The sequence below is a fragment of the Camelus bactrianus genome, chromosome 10 (genome assembly GCF_048773025.1).
Source record: "Camelus bactrianus isolate YW-2024 breed Bactrian camel chromosome 10, ASM4877302v1, whole genome shotgun sequence".
Taxonomy (NCBI): domain Eukaryota; kingdom Metazoa; phylum Chordata; class Mammalia; order Artiodactyla; family Camelidae; genus Camelus; species Camelus bactrianus.
This window is the reverse complement of record NC_133548.1, coordinates 50,685,951-50,699,183: the sequence shown is the minus strand read 5'-3', so window position 1 is coordinate 50,699,183 and position 13,233 is coordinate 50,685,951. Positions and strand designations below refer to the sequence as shown.

The 13,233-nt window shown below is 35.1% G+C and overlaps 1 protein-coding gene across 5 annotated transcripts in view; it reads right to left on the bottom strand.

Moving 5' to 3' along the window:
- The window catches only part of ACER3 (alkaline ceramidase 3), a 206,010-nt gene that overhangs the window by 71,433 nt on the left and 121,344 nt on the right, over nucleotides 1-13,233 (bottom strand). For 4 of the 5 annotated variants that reach the window (XR_012509753.1, XM_074372704.1, XM_010973471.3 and 1 more), the window contains exon 3: nucleotides 997-1,049. The exons of the other annotated variant lie outside the window; for it this stretch is intronic. Coding sequence is in view for 3 of the 4 variants with exons in the window: in XM_074372704.1 (XP_074228805.1) it covers nucleotides 997-1,049 (53 nt within the window). In the remaining variant the exon portion in view is untranslated. The remainder of the gene's footprint in view (nucleotides 1-996; nucleotides 1,050-13,233) is intronic. 5 annotated transcript variants of the gene reach the window in all.

Genomic DNA, 13,233 nt, shown 5'->3' with positions numbered 1-13,233 from the left:
TCTGTGCCCGTTTAACTTAGTTCTGTTAGTCAAGGGCTGCTCTGTACAGATCCGAGCCTCGGAGGCTCCCCCTCCGTCCTGCTGGCCTCTCAGTTGGAGAGGGGAGACCCAGCGAGCGAGCGCCAGTCCTCCTTTGCTGCTCCCTCCCCGCGGGACCCGTCCTGCGCTGCTTTGCCTTTTGTTCTTTCTTTTTTCCTTTTCTCCTACCAGATTTTTGGCGTCTTTATCTTTTGAAGAGGGCGATGTTCTGTCAGAGTTCCGCAGGTGCTCTGGTTGGCTGAGTGGGTCTGTAGATGTGGGTCTTGGTGTATTTGTGGGAGAGGGTGACCTGCGAGCGTCCTTCTACTCCGCCATCTTCTCCGTCTCTCTCCACCTGTTTCTTTTTAATATGGCTTTTTAAAATGTGGCTACTGAAAAATTTTTAATTACTTATGTAACTCACATTGTATTTCTACTGGACAGTGCTATTCTAGAAGTTTCTGGGTTAGTGATGGAGAACAAAGAGGTTAATAGATTGAGGACTAGATATATGGCCCCCTTAGAGGAAGGACAATAAATAAAAATCCTTGCATAGCTCTGAAACCTTGCCAGCTAGAGGGACCAGGCCATTCAAATGGATGCTATGAGAGACATAAGGAAATGTAAGCAGCTAAGAATAAGAATATATTACTTTCCTGAACTGATTTTATTTTCTCAAGATGTTTCCAAGGGACTCTACTTTCTAACCCTGCTCTAAACTCAGACATGCCTGCACAGAGGTTGTCGAAAACCTATCTGCTCTCAATTGTCTTCTCTATGGACAACTTATTTGCTTGCCTCTTGACTTCACTTACTCCACTTGGATTCTGTGGCCTGAAGTAAAAACTCCAGAGACTACAAATTCCATCTTTTTTCTCTTGTCTCAATATCATCCTCTAGTAATGTGCTCTTCTCTGAAATTTGAAGTGTCTCTGGATTAAGAGAAGTAAGCATTTAGTCATTTTTGTCATTACTGACCTGCATTTCATATTTCAGAGTCATGTGGAAGCACCAGGATCCCATTCCTACCACTGAAATTAAAACAAACAAATAAAAAAAACAATTAGCATGAAATTTTTGGGGGGTGGCCAGAATGACTTGAAAAGACAGTAAGACATTTCAAAGCACCGAATTTTAAGAACAAATTTATGAGATCTTGTGGGAGGATATAGCAGACTGCCTAAGCTCCACCTATAACTGATGAAATTTTCATACAGAAGAAAACAAGTACAAGTTCTCTTAAATTCCCTCCACAAAGTGATTTACTAGATTAATCAATATTCACCATTCTTTCTATAAAACATATTACCTGATTTTCAGGTTAAGCTTATCCTGGGTAGCTACTCTTCAGTACTTCCTTGCATGTCTGATCCAAACAGCTGAGCTGTATGTTTACTAAGAGCCAGTCAGTTATATTTATTCTCAAACCTGTTAGTACTACTGTATTTAGTTATCAGGAATATGACTGCAAAAAGACAGCTGTTGTTTCTACAAAAATTATTTAAAATGCTTAAAACTGACAATAAAATTGAATTGCTAATAAAAATTGATGTTGAATTAGGTGTGGATAAGATAACCGTTATAGATTAGGAAAAATAGTAAAAATCTAAAGATTCTGTATACATGTTTCAAAGTTCAAGTGTCTCTATTTTTTTTAACATTTTTTATTGATTTATAATCATTTTACAATGTTGTGTCATACAAGTGTCTCTATTTTAAATAAACTGTTTTCATTTTAGGGTTTAAAAATGTTTTTTAATGCAAGAAAGAATAAGTAGAACTATAATTAGGGTCCCATATGCAAAGGCCATGCCCTATGTCAAATAATTGACAGATTATACAACTGTATGTTTAAATGAAAATAAAACTTGAAGATATATATACTTTTCAATAATTACAGCTTCAACTCTTTAAAAAATTAACAGACTACATATCAGCCCCTATCAGATCTGATAAATTGTGATTCATTAATTCAGTTCAACAAGACTTTACTGAGTACCTCCTATTTGCCAAATTCAGTTACAGATGCTGAGGTACAAAGATAAGGTCCAGTCACACGGGCCTTAACGAAGCATACAGTCTAGTGGATGAGACAGGCAGATAAATACAAGATGCCAGATATGATAAAAAGATACACAAAGAGCACAGAAGAGGGGACTTATAAAGGAAGTCAGAGAAAGCAAGAATGACGCCAGAGGAGTTAGCCTCAAGGATGTAAAAGAGTTAGCCCAACAAACATGGTAAATGTGGTTGTCACCAAATCGTTTGTATGAAGCCACTCGAGAAAAATATCAAACTCTTTGTTACTCTTGCTTAAAAAAAAAAAAACTATAAATAACAAGGTCCTACTGTATAGCACAGAAAACTATATTCAACACTTCGTAATAGCCTATAATGAGAAAGAAGATGAAAAGGAATATATATATACAACTAAATCACTATTTTGTACAGCATAAATTAACACAACATTGTAAACCGACTATACTTCAATTTTAAAAAGTCTAGTAGAAAGCTACAAAACTGGAAAAAAAAAGTTGTGATGACTACTACTACTCAGCCTTTTAAAAAAAGAATGAAATAATGCCATTTGTAGTAACATGGGTGGACCTAGAGATTATCACAAAGTGAAGTAAGTCAGACAGAGAAAGACTAATATATCTCTTATATGTGAAATCTAAAAAAATAATACAAATGAGCTTATTTACAGAACAGAAACAGACTCACAGACATAGAAAATAAATTTATGGTTACCAAAGTGGAGAGAGGGGGAAGGATAAATGAGGAGTTTGGAATTAGCAGACTAAAACTACTATATATGGAATAGATAAACAACAAGGCCCTACTGTATACCACAGGAACTATATTCAATAGCTTGTAATAACTTATGAAAAAGAATATATATGTATAACTGAATCACTATGCTGTCCACCAGAAATTAACACAACACTGTAAATCAACTACACTTCAATAAAAACAAAAGCAAAAAAAAAAAAAAAAAACCCGCTATAGACATTATCACATTTTTTTACTGCTCAAAATGAGATGAGAGAAGTAAAGAGTTATTGCACTCATTTTACTAAAGAAATGTGAAGTGGGATGGTTGCTATCTTTTTTCCAAAAAAGAAATTAAACAGTGCAAAGTAAGAATAAATTAATGGAAAGAGAAAAAAATAAACCCTGAGTTAAAGTCACATAATATACTATAAAGTAAAAAAAATAACATAAATAAAGTGGATCACTATTCATCCTGAAAGGCAGACTGGCCACTTATTCATACCTCACTCAAGGACCATTTTTATCCAAACCTTTTCAAATGTTCTCTTGTTACTGTTTATTATATCACATTAAAAGTCTGATTTTAAAAAAATCTCTAAAGTTTACTTCCTTTCAACACTCCATTTAGGATGCAAACAAATGTAATAAAACAATCACTTTTCTCCACATAGTATTTTATATTTTGCCACTTTAAAGCAGATACCAATTTTTGCTAAAATTTATTAGCTTTATTGAGATATAATTCACATACCATAGAATTAATTTATTTAAAGTACACAATTCAGTAGTTTTTACTATGTTCACAGAGTTCTGCAACCACTATCACTATCTAATTTTAGAACATTTTCATCACCCCAAAAAGACACCCTATACCTCTTGGCAGTCACTCAATTTCTTCTCAAACTCCCTCCTCAGTCCTAGACAATCAATAATCTATTTTCTGTCTCTACAGATTGGCCTGTTCTGGACTTTTCATATCAATGGAATCATATAATATGTAGTCTTTTCTGTCCGGTTTCTTTCACTTAGCATATTTTCAAGGTTCATTCATATTACAGCATGTATCAATAATACTTTCCATTTACAGAAGAGTAATATTCCATTGTATGAAAATACTACATTTTATTTATCTGTTCACCAGTTGATGGATTACATGTTTGTGTCCCCTTCAAATTCATATGTTGAAGCCCCAAACCCGACTGTGATGGTGTTTGGGTGTGGGTGCCTTTGAGAAGTAAACAGGTTTAGATGATGTCATAGGGTGGGACCCCCATGATGGGATTAGTGTCCTTATAGGAAGAAGAAGAGACAGGACCTCACTCTCTCCCTCTACCTGCATGCAACAAATATAGGCCATGTGAGGACAGGGAGAAGGTGGTTCTCTGCAAGCCAAGAAGAGGGCTCTCATCTGGAATAAAATCAGCCAGCATCTTAATCTTGGACTTCCTAACCTGAAGTACTGTAAGAAATAAATTTCTACTGTTTAAGCCACCAGTCTATGGCATTTTGTTATGGCAGCTTGGCCTAAGATACATTTAGGCTTTTTTTTTTTTTTTTAACAGTTTGGCTATTATTAATAATGCTGCTGTGAACATTCATGTATAAGTTTCTGTGCAGATATATGTTTTCCTTTCTCTTGGGTATATAATGAGGATGGAATTCCTGGGTCATACTGAAACTCTGTGTTTTGCATTCTGAAGAACTGTGAAAATATTTTGCAAAGCAGCTGTACCATTTTATACTCCCATTAGCAATATATGAATTTCTCCACACCCTCCCTATACTTGTTATTGGCTGTCTTTCTGATCATAGCTAACCTAATGGATTGAAGCAGTATTTCATTGTGGTTTTGACTGGCATTGCATCGCTCCCTCTTCCCTAACTCCTGGTAAGCACTGATTGTTTTACTATCTCTATAATTTTGTCTTCTCCAGAATGTCATATAGTTGGAATCATACAGCTTGTAGCCTTTTTAGACTGGCTTCTCTCAGTAGTATGCATTTAGAGTTCCTCCATGTCTTTCCATGGCTTTATAGCACAATTCTTTTTTGGTGTTGAATACTATTCCACTGTCTGGAGGTAATGCAGTTTATCTGTTCACCTACTGAAGCACATCTTGGTTGAATCCAAGTTATAGGATTATGAATAAACCTGCTATCTGTGTACCGATTTCTGTGTTGACAACAGTTTTCATCTCTTTCAGGTAAATGCCAAGAAACTGACTGTTGAATTGTATGGTTAGAGCATGTTTTGTGAGAAACCACCAAACTGTTCCCAAGTGGCCATGCCATTCTGCATTCCCATCAGTAATGAATAGAAATTTTTGTTGCTCCACAACCTCATTCTCTTTTCAACAAATATTTACTGGGCTCTTAACAGTATTCCAAGCATTTCCAATGGGATAAAGGAGTAAACAAGAGAGATATAGTTCCTGTCCTAAGAACCTTTATCAAGTCACTAAAAATATGAGAAAGGTCATTTCAAAACTAGGGGAGTCTATGCAAAGGGGCTATAATCTTGTCTAGGGAGTCAGAAGAGGGCTATAGGGGGAGTAACATAAGCTAGGACTTGAGGAATAAACTGGAGTTAACCAGGTGAAAAGATTTTTTTTAATGAGATCATTCTATGTAAAAGGGTCATCCAACATAAAGGCAAGGCAGAGCATTTAAAGAAGTAAAAGAGCTTGGCTTAGACCATGAACACTGCTGATCCAGTGAGAAAACCGGTATGATTTATAGGCAGGAGACCGAAAAGAGCTTCTAAAGTCATATTAAGATTTGGACTTTATCCTAAACACAAAGTAAATTGTTGAAAAACTACGTTCACGTACACAAATACATAAACACACACATATAGTGATTAACATGATTGTTTTTACTTAAAAAAATCACTCTGGTTACAAGGCAGAAGGATGTCTACAGGAGTAGGCTCTTAAATTTGATAGCAAAAAAAAAAAAAAACTTTCAGGAACTCCATATATGTATATTTATTTATAAATTGTATATACTGCTGTGTTAAGATACTATACATATTTTAAAATACGTAAAGTAGAAATATAGAAAAATGACATTAAAAAGTAATATATATTCAAACAGAAGTTACCAAGTCTTCTTCCCTTACCCCAACAGATCATTTTTCTTATCATCTTGGGTATGAGCATCTGACTGGGTGACTCCTAGTTCAACTGATAAAGACTGAACTCCTTGCAAGGCACACATGGAGCTTCACAATCTGGCTCTACTCATTTCTTTTACTGAACTTGTAGTTCAGTCACACCTGACTGCCTACCTGTCTCTTATCCCACACTATCAACTTCTAGTCTGTTCTGCCTTTGTTCAGAGCTTACCCTGACCTTTTAACTTATAGTACTTAACCCTTTCATCATTTAATCCTACTGCCTCTAAACCAGATATCTTATGCAACTTCTAGACTCTGTTTATTTTTTACTCTTAATTCCTTTCAGCTTTTTCCTTTTCAAACAAGTTCAAACTTCAGAAATGTTGAAAGAGTAGCATAGTGAATTCCTGTATATGTTCTATTCAGACTAATCAATTTTAATATTTTGATATACATATGTAATTATTATCTTTCTGAACCATTTGAGTAAACTGGATACATCATATGGTTTTACCACTTGATACTTCAGTGTGTATCCCAAATCCATTTTAAATGTCACCTCCTAAGTTAAATCTTCCTCTGCTTCTTCCCCAGTTAAGTCAACTGGACAACGCATCTAGGAAATAATGTTCGGCTAGGCCAACAGTTATCAGTTTTTGGAGAACACTATTTTGCCTCAAGAGCTTTATTTATTTTCTGCTTCTGGACCCTTGGTCCAGAAACTCCTGATTCAGTCAGTGTCCTGGTACCTGTATTTTAAAGGTCTTCCAATAATCTTGAAGAACATCAAGAGCCAAAGATCACTGTTAAATTCTAAGATTCATAAATGCATGGTCCAGGTCTCTACAGTTCCTAAAGAATCTCCAGAACCTAGTGCAGTGCCAGGCTTATAAAGGACAATCATTAAGTATTTGGTGATCGGCTGATTGCTTTCTTCTTCCTTCTTGATGATCCAGCATTTTGCATTAAAGTAAGAGTATATGTATGTGCAGTAAAGGGTGGTGAGGAACGTCCCTGAACTGACAAAATACAATACGGGAAATAAATGAATTCCAAAAAGGAAAAAATGTTATTTGCGTGGAATGTGGACAATAAGAACAAAAAGGCTTGCCTGACAAGATGACATCTGAGACAGAGAGATTCACAGGCAGAAATAGTGAGAAAGAACATATAAACACAGAACATACATATAATGTGAATATAAATATTTAGCCTAAAATAACACTCTGGCTCTGTGTGAACACTGCTGATTCTCATGTTTATCTGTTAGCATTCTGTACTGCCACCATCTCAGGACCAATGAGCTCCTCCCCTCCTTCCCTGCAGCAGCATGCCTCCTCCTCGCAATGGCCAATGGGGCTCTTGGGCTCTAGGATATCACCCGGTCTCTAAGATCTCAACATTACCTATCACCTTTCTCATCTGTACCAACCATCTCTATCTCTCTAATGAACTGTTCACACAGTCTCTAATATCTCCATCCCATTCACCTGCACCTCTTCACTCTCCTAAGTTTTCAAAAGAACTGTCTCCACTTCCTTTCCTCCCTTCCCTCACACCTCCCTCAAACCTATCCACACCACTGAACAGCCCTTTTTTGTCTTCATTCTCCTCAACCTTATTTTTTTGGTACTGTTACAGTAGCAATAGAAAACCAGCACAATTACTAACAGATGGCTAGTATATTAGTTACTAAACTGGTATCTGAAGTGCCTCTTAAAACTCTTCCCTAAGAACTTCAGGGAATCTGAAGAGTCTTAGTAAAGTAAAAAACTACAGACTAGAAGAAAATATCCACAACATGTAATATCTAACAAAGGGTTCACATCTGGAAAATATGATACAAAAATCAGTAAGAAAAAGACAACCGAATTTTTAAATGGGCAAAAGACTTGTAGCGGCACATCACAAAAGATGATATCTAAAGGGCTGATAAACTTTTGACAAGTGCTCAGCATCATTTATCACTCGGAAATACAAATTTGAACCCCAGTGAGCTATCACTACACCCCAACCCAGAATGACTGAAAAAGACTGACAAGTATGGACGACAATGTGGAATGGTTGGAACTCTCAGATATTACTGGTAGGAGTGTAAAATGGTCCAACTATTTTAGAAAACTGTTTGGCAGTTTCTAATAAATTTAAACACAGACTACCCTATGACCAAGCAATTCTACTTCTAGACATACCCCTCAAAAGAGATGAGTGCATCTATCAAAAGACATATACAAGAATATCTATAGACCCCTCATCCATAAGTCTCAAGCTGAAAACAATCCAAATGCCTATTAAGTGGAAAACAGGCAAATGAATTATATTATTTTCATACAATAGAATATTATATATCAGTAGAAAAGAATGAACTACTGAGATGAACATCAAGTGAAAGAAGCAGGAAGCCAGTATATGAAATATATGATTCCATTTATATAAAGTTTAAGAACATGCAAATTAATATATGGGCATGGAAGTCAGAATAGCAGTAATCTTTCTGGGGACGTGTTGACTAAGAAAGGGCATGAGGGAACTTTCTGGGGTGACTGAAATTTTCTGTATCTTAATCTAGGGGGTGATTATATAGACAAAATCTCATTGAGCTGTATTTATACTTAAGATTTGTACACTTTAACTGTAATATGAAATATACCTCAATTTAAAAAATGAAAGAATTGGGAGGGGGAACCTTTTGTATGCAATACTCCAGATATACTTTGCCTATCAAGATAGTCCCACGTTAAATGATTTGCTTTAGTACTACTCATATTATTTCTGAAACAACTCTATCCAATCCTTCAAGCAGGTTAAGTTAGTAACATGCAAATGTTCCACAGGTAGAGGGAAAGTAAGAATACAAAATAACAGTGATAATAAAGGATGAGAGATAATATGGTAATTGAAGGGAGAACCAAGATAATTCTGTTTAAGAATATCTATAGCCAAACGAGGGGATATTTTGGACTGCCTAGGGAGGTTAAGGTATGTTAAAGAGAATGGAGTTAGAGCAATAATAGTAACAGACATGATAACAAGAGAAATGAGACTAGATGTTAGGATATTTTAAATTTATTTTCCTAGAAAATAACTGTCATTCAATTATTGTCTTATTCTGGCTCCAGCCTAAAATACTGAAACATAAGCCACAGCTGAGGCCACAGGAACCAGATGAAGAGCCATTACAGCTGCATGCTTTCTGACTTACGCTATTGTCGACCAGGCTTTCCATCTTTCTTCTTTACTTTCTACCAGCTACTTTCCTGGCCATTTCATTTCCTCATTTCCTATTCACTGACTACTCAGGCTACAAAGCTAACTATGGTTCCTGCTTCTTTGGCTGAACCTATCCCTGGGTTTTGGCTACTAGGTTGGACATGTTTATTCAAAGTGTAGTCATATAAAACCATAACTGCATATGCACAAAGATTAGGAACTAATAGCCAAGAAATGAAAATACTGTTTCTGTTGAGTGATGGGATTATGGGTGCTTTGCATTATTTTCCAATTTTGTCTTCAATGTTACTGTCATATTACTTTTTCAACTAACTAGAAAAAAAGATTAATGTTTCTGGCAATGTCTGGAAAATTGGGACAAATAAAGGAGATTGATAAGTTAGTAAGCAAGTTATGAAATTATTTCCAAAGTTCCTTTCCACAGCATACTGATTTTTATGTCTGTTTCATTAAAAACTGTAATTGCTATAATATAAAATGTTATTAGTCTAGTATGCAGTCCATTCACTTTCCCCTTGACAAGAGGCATAATGTTAAGATCAAGTCAGATGACTTTGATTTATCTGACCATGACTACAGGTGTGATCACACTAAACTTAAGGCTACTCCATGCAAGAATTTCCAATGGTCCTTTTCACAGGGAAATGACTTTGTGTCTCAGACAATTCTACTTTAGTAACTTTCTATTTCAGCATTGAACTTGGATAATAAAAATCTTTAATAGACTTTTTTTCGGCCCTACTTTATTAATGTTTTGCCTATTTTAAAATCATTTTATTTTTCTCATTGCCAGTTACCCATTCAGATAACTGAATAACACATTTGTAGAACTACAAACAAATTTTGTTTATATGCAGTTCATCTCTCTTCAATGTAACATAAGCTTCCTGGGGACAAGGACTTTGTCTTTTTATGCTGGCACATAAAATGTACTCAAAACTATTTGTAGAGGAAAGAACAAGTGAATATATTTCTACTTGAAAGGAGTAGGATAAACCACAATTTGTCACTTTGGTAGTGAAGAGAAAAATTCAATCTCATGAAAAACAACTAAATGTCATGGAAAGGTTTCTTTTGGCTTGTTCTATTTTAGACAATGCACAGTTCTAAATAACTGGCTATGGCATAATGGCATAATGATTAAAGCATATAGATCTGGGTTCAAGGTTCGGCTCTACCATATACTCATTGTGTGATCTTGATCAAGTTACTTCTCTTCTCAAATACTAATTTTATAAAAAGAGGTTAAAGACTTCTTCATAGTTGTAGGGAATTTTAAATGACATAATACAAATTAATGTTCTTTTCACAGAGCCTGGTATATAACAAATGCTCTATGAATGATAATTACTGTTACCTCTCTAAACTCCAACAATGTAAACAGCAAATTTTATAACCTCATAAAAAGTAATGACTAAGCCAATACCACATGAAGCTTGGAAAATGTTAAATGTCCTAAGGTCAAACATTAATGGTAACCAGGCAGGCAGAATTTAGCTTGAAATAACTTGTCTTCACCTTTCAACTTAATCTCCTAGTTTTATTATGGAACAAGGAGTATTAAACTCATTTGAATTCTTTATCATCCTCTATATTTAAGCAGAAATAAATTTGCTGTTTTTAAAAGTGTTTACTTAAAATATTAGATTCTTATTTCCTCCCTTTTTAATAACAAGTTTTACTAAGAGACAGATTAGAAAAATAGAGGTGATACTTTGATTTTTCTACTGATCTGTTCTGGGCATCTCTTACTTTCATAAAATGTGCATATTTGGGATATAATAAGGTAGAAATAAACAAAGAGGAAGAGAAAAATATTAGACAAAGGTACTGGGTGGTTCCAAAGCAGCTATAACTGGGAAAGTGAACTAAACTGAAATCAGGCTTACTGGAAGTACGAGCAATTGCTCAGGGACACGGGATGAGAAAAAATATTCAAAAGCAATGTTTTAAACTTTTAACTTCCCTAGTTCTTCCTCACTGTACTTAGTACTTTTTCTTCATAACACTTAACCACAATATTAGTGCATATGTAACTATAAAATTATTTGATTAATGTCTGTCTCCTCTGCTAAACGCTAAGCTTCAGTGAACAATAGTTTGAGAGCTAAACCTACCACATAATTGATTCTAAATAAAAATTTGTTGAATGAATTAAAAAATGACTAAATTCTCAGTAAATCTAGGCTCTAATCCAGAACACAATGACAGTCATAAATTACTAACAGTCTGTTCCTAACATACTTCTACATGAAGCCAAAATTCCCAGTTCTTTCTGCAAAATCTCTATCAACTCCAAAAACTCCATATCAATTAAATAGTTATTATAGATTTTTGGTCACAGAATTAAAATATTGAAAATCTTATACAGTATTCAGTAAATGTCCTTGATTTGTTAATCAAATCTCTGTTTCCAGATAAAATTTATTTTGTGTGTGTGTCTCTCATACACATACACACATGAATTTTTTTTGGTGGAGAGACTTATCTCAGTGAAAAGTTCAAACAAGTATATGAAAAAGAAGCCCTAACAAAATCTGCCTGTTTAAAGTATCCATTCATTCATCAAACAGCTTCATGTTGTTTTGCACCAGGTATTGCTGAATGCAAGAAGTCCAGAAGAGTAAGAACGCAGCTGCTTTCAGGAAGCAAAGCTTAGTCTTATAGAAGGGACAGACTTAAAAAACATTCTTATTCAAATTTTGCTGCTTTGCCCAATATTGCCTGTTAAACCTCCTTCTTGTGCTGCAATTCAGAATCCAGTCAAAGCCATATACTGCATTTAGTTGTCACATCTCTTTCAATTTGGAACAGTTCTTCACCCTTCGTCTTTCATGACTTTAATATTCTGTGAAGCAAGCAGGTCGGTTGCTTTATATAACATCCCTCAAAATTTGGGTTTTTCTGATTGTTTTCTCATTATTTGGTTCAGATTATGCACTTCTGGCAGTAATACTGTATAAATGATGTTATTTCCTTTTCAGTGCATCACACCAGGAAGAACCAGTTGTTAGTTGATACAATTAATGACTTTAAGTGTTGATTACTTGAATAAGGCAATATCTGCAGATTTCTGTGTTATCATTTTCCATTTATAATTATGAGTAATCCCTCAGGAGATACTTTCAGGCTGTGCAGTTATCATGTGCCCCAAACAATTTCACCCAATGTTTTTAGCATTCCCTGACTCTTGTCCGAATCATTACTATGATGGTTGCAAAACAATAACTTTTATTAAAAAAAAACCCTATAATTCTGTTTACATTTATTAGTTGGCAATTCTACTCTTTAAAGAAAGCTTTCGCCTTCTCACACCATCTGTCTGTTTGCTTGTTAGTATCAATATGACCTTGTGCATTCTTTATTCATACCATGTGTTATATAACCCAATACAGTCATTTCTCATTTGGAAGCTAACTGTCCCAGTATGGCCAAGCCTTCTGTGTCATTTTGACATTATTCCCTCTGTTTTTCAGCCCTTTCTTACTTTCTGGCATAACAAATTGTTCCAGACTCATCTTGTACTTTCCCTGCCTTATCCCAGAAATCAGCCGTTTCTCTTAAGAAGTCTTAGCTCCTTTTAGTGAGAAAAGATTTTCAGAAACCAAGGCGTGGGCGCTAAGTACGTTCACTGCTCCTTAAGACTTATTGCTTCCAGGCCCTTTCAGAGGATAGAACACGTGAAATCTTTTCTTTTCTTTCTTTCTTTTTTTTTAAATCATGCTGATACCTCTAATTTCAATCCAGTGCCACAGGGTTCTTCCTCGCCTTCCTCCATTCGTATCTATACTTCCTTTCTTCCACATAAGAACCCTAGCCCCCAGCAATATCAACGTATTTCCTCACTTGTTTAATCCTAAAATGCATACAAATGTAACTTCTGAATTGCTATATTCATTACACTACCACCAATAAAGAGTAGATAAACAAAGACAAAGTAAATAAAGTAAGTAAGGTAAGGTTCAACATTTTACTGAGCACTTGAAATGTGGCTAATGTGACACAGAAACTGAAATTTACATTTTATTTAATTTTAATTCATTTAAATTTAAATTGCAACATGTGGCTAACAGTTACTAAATTAGACAGTGC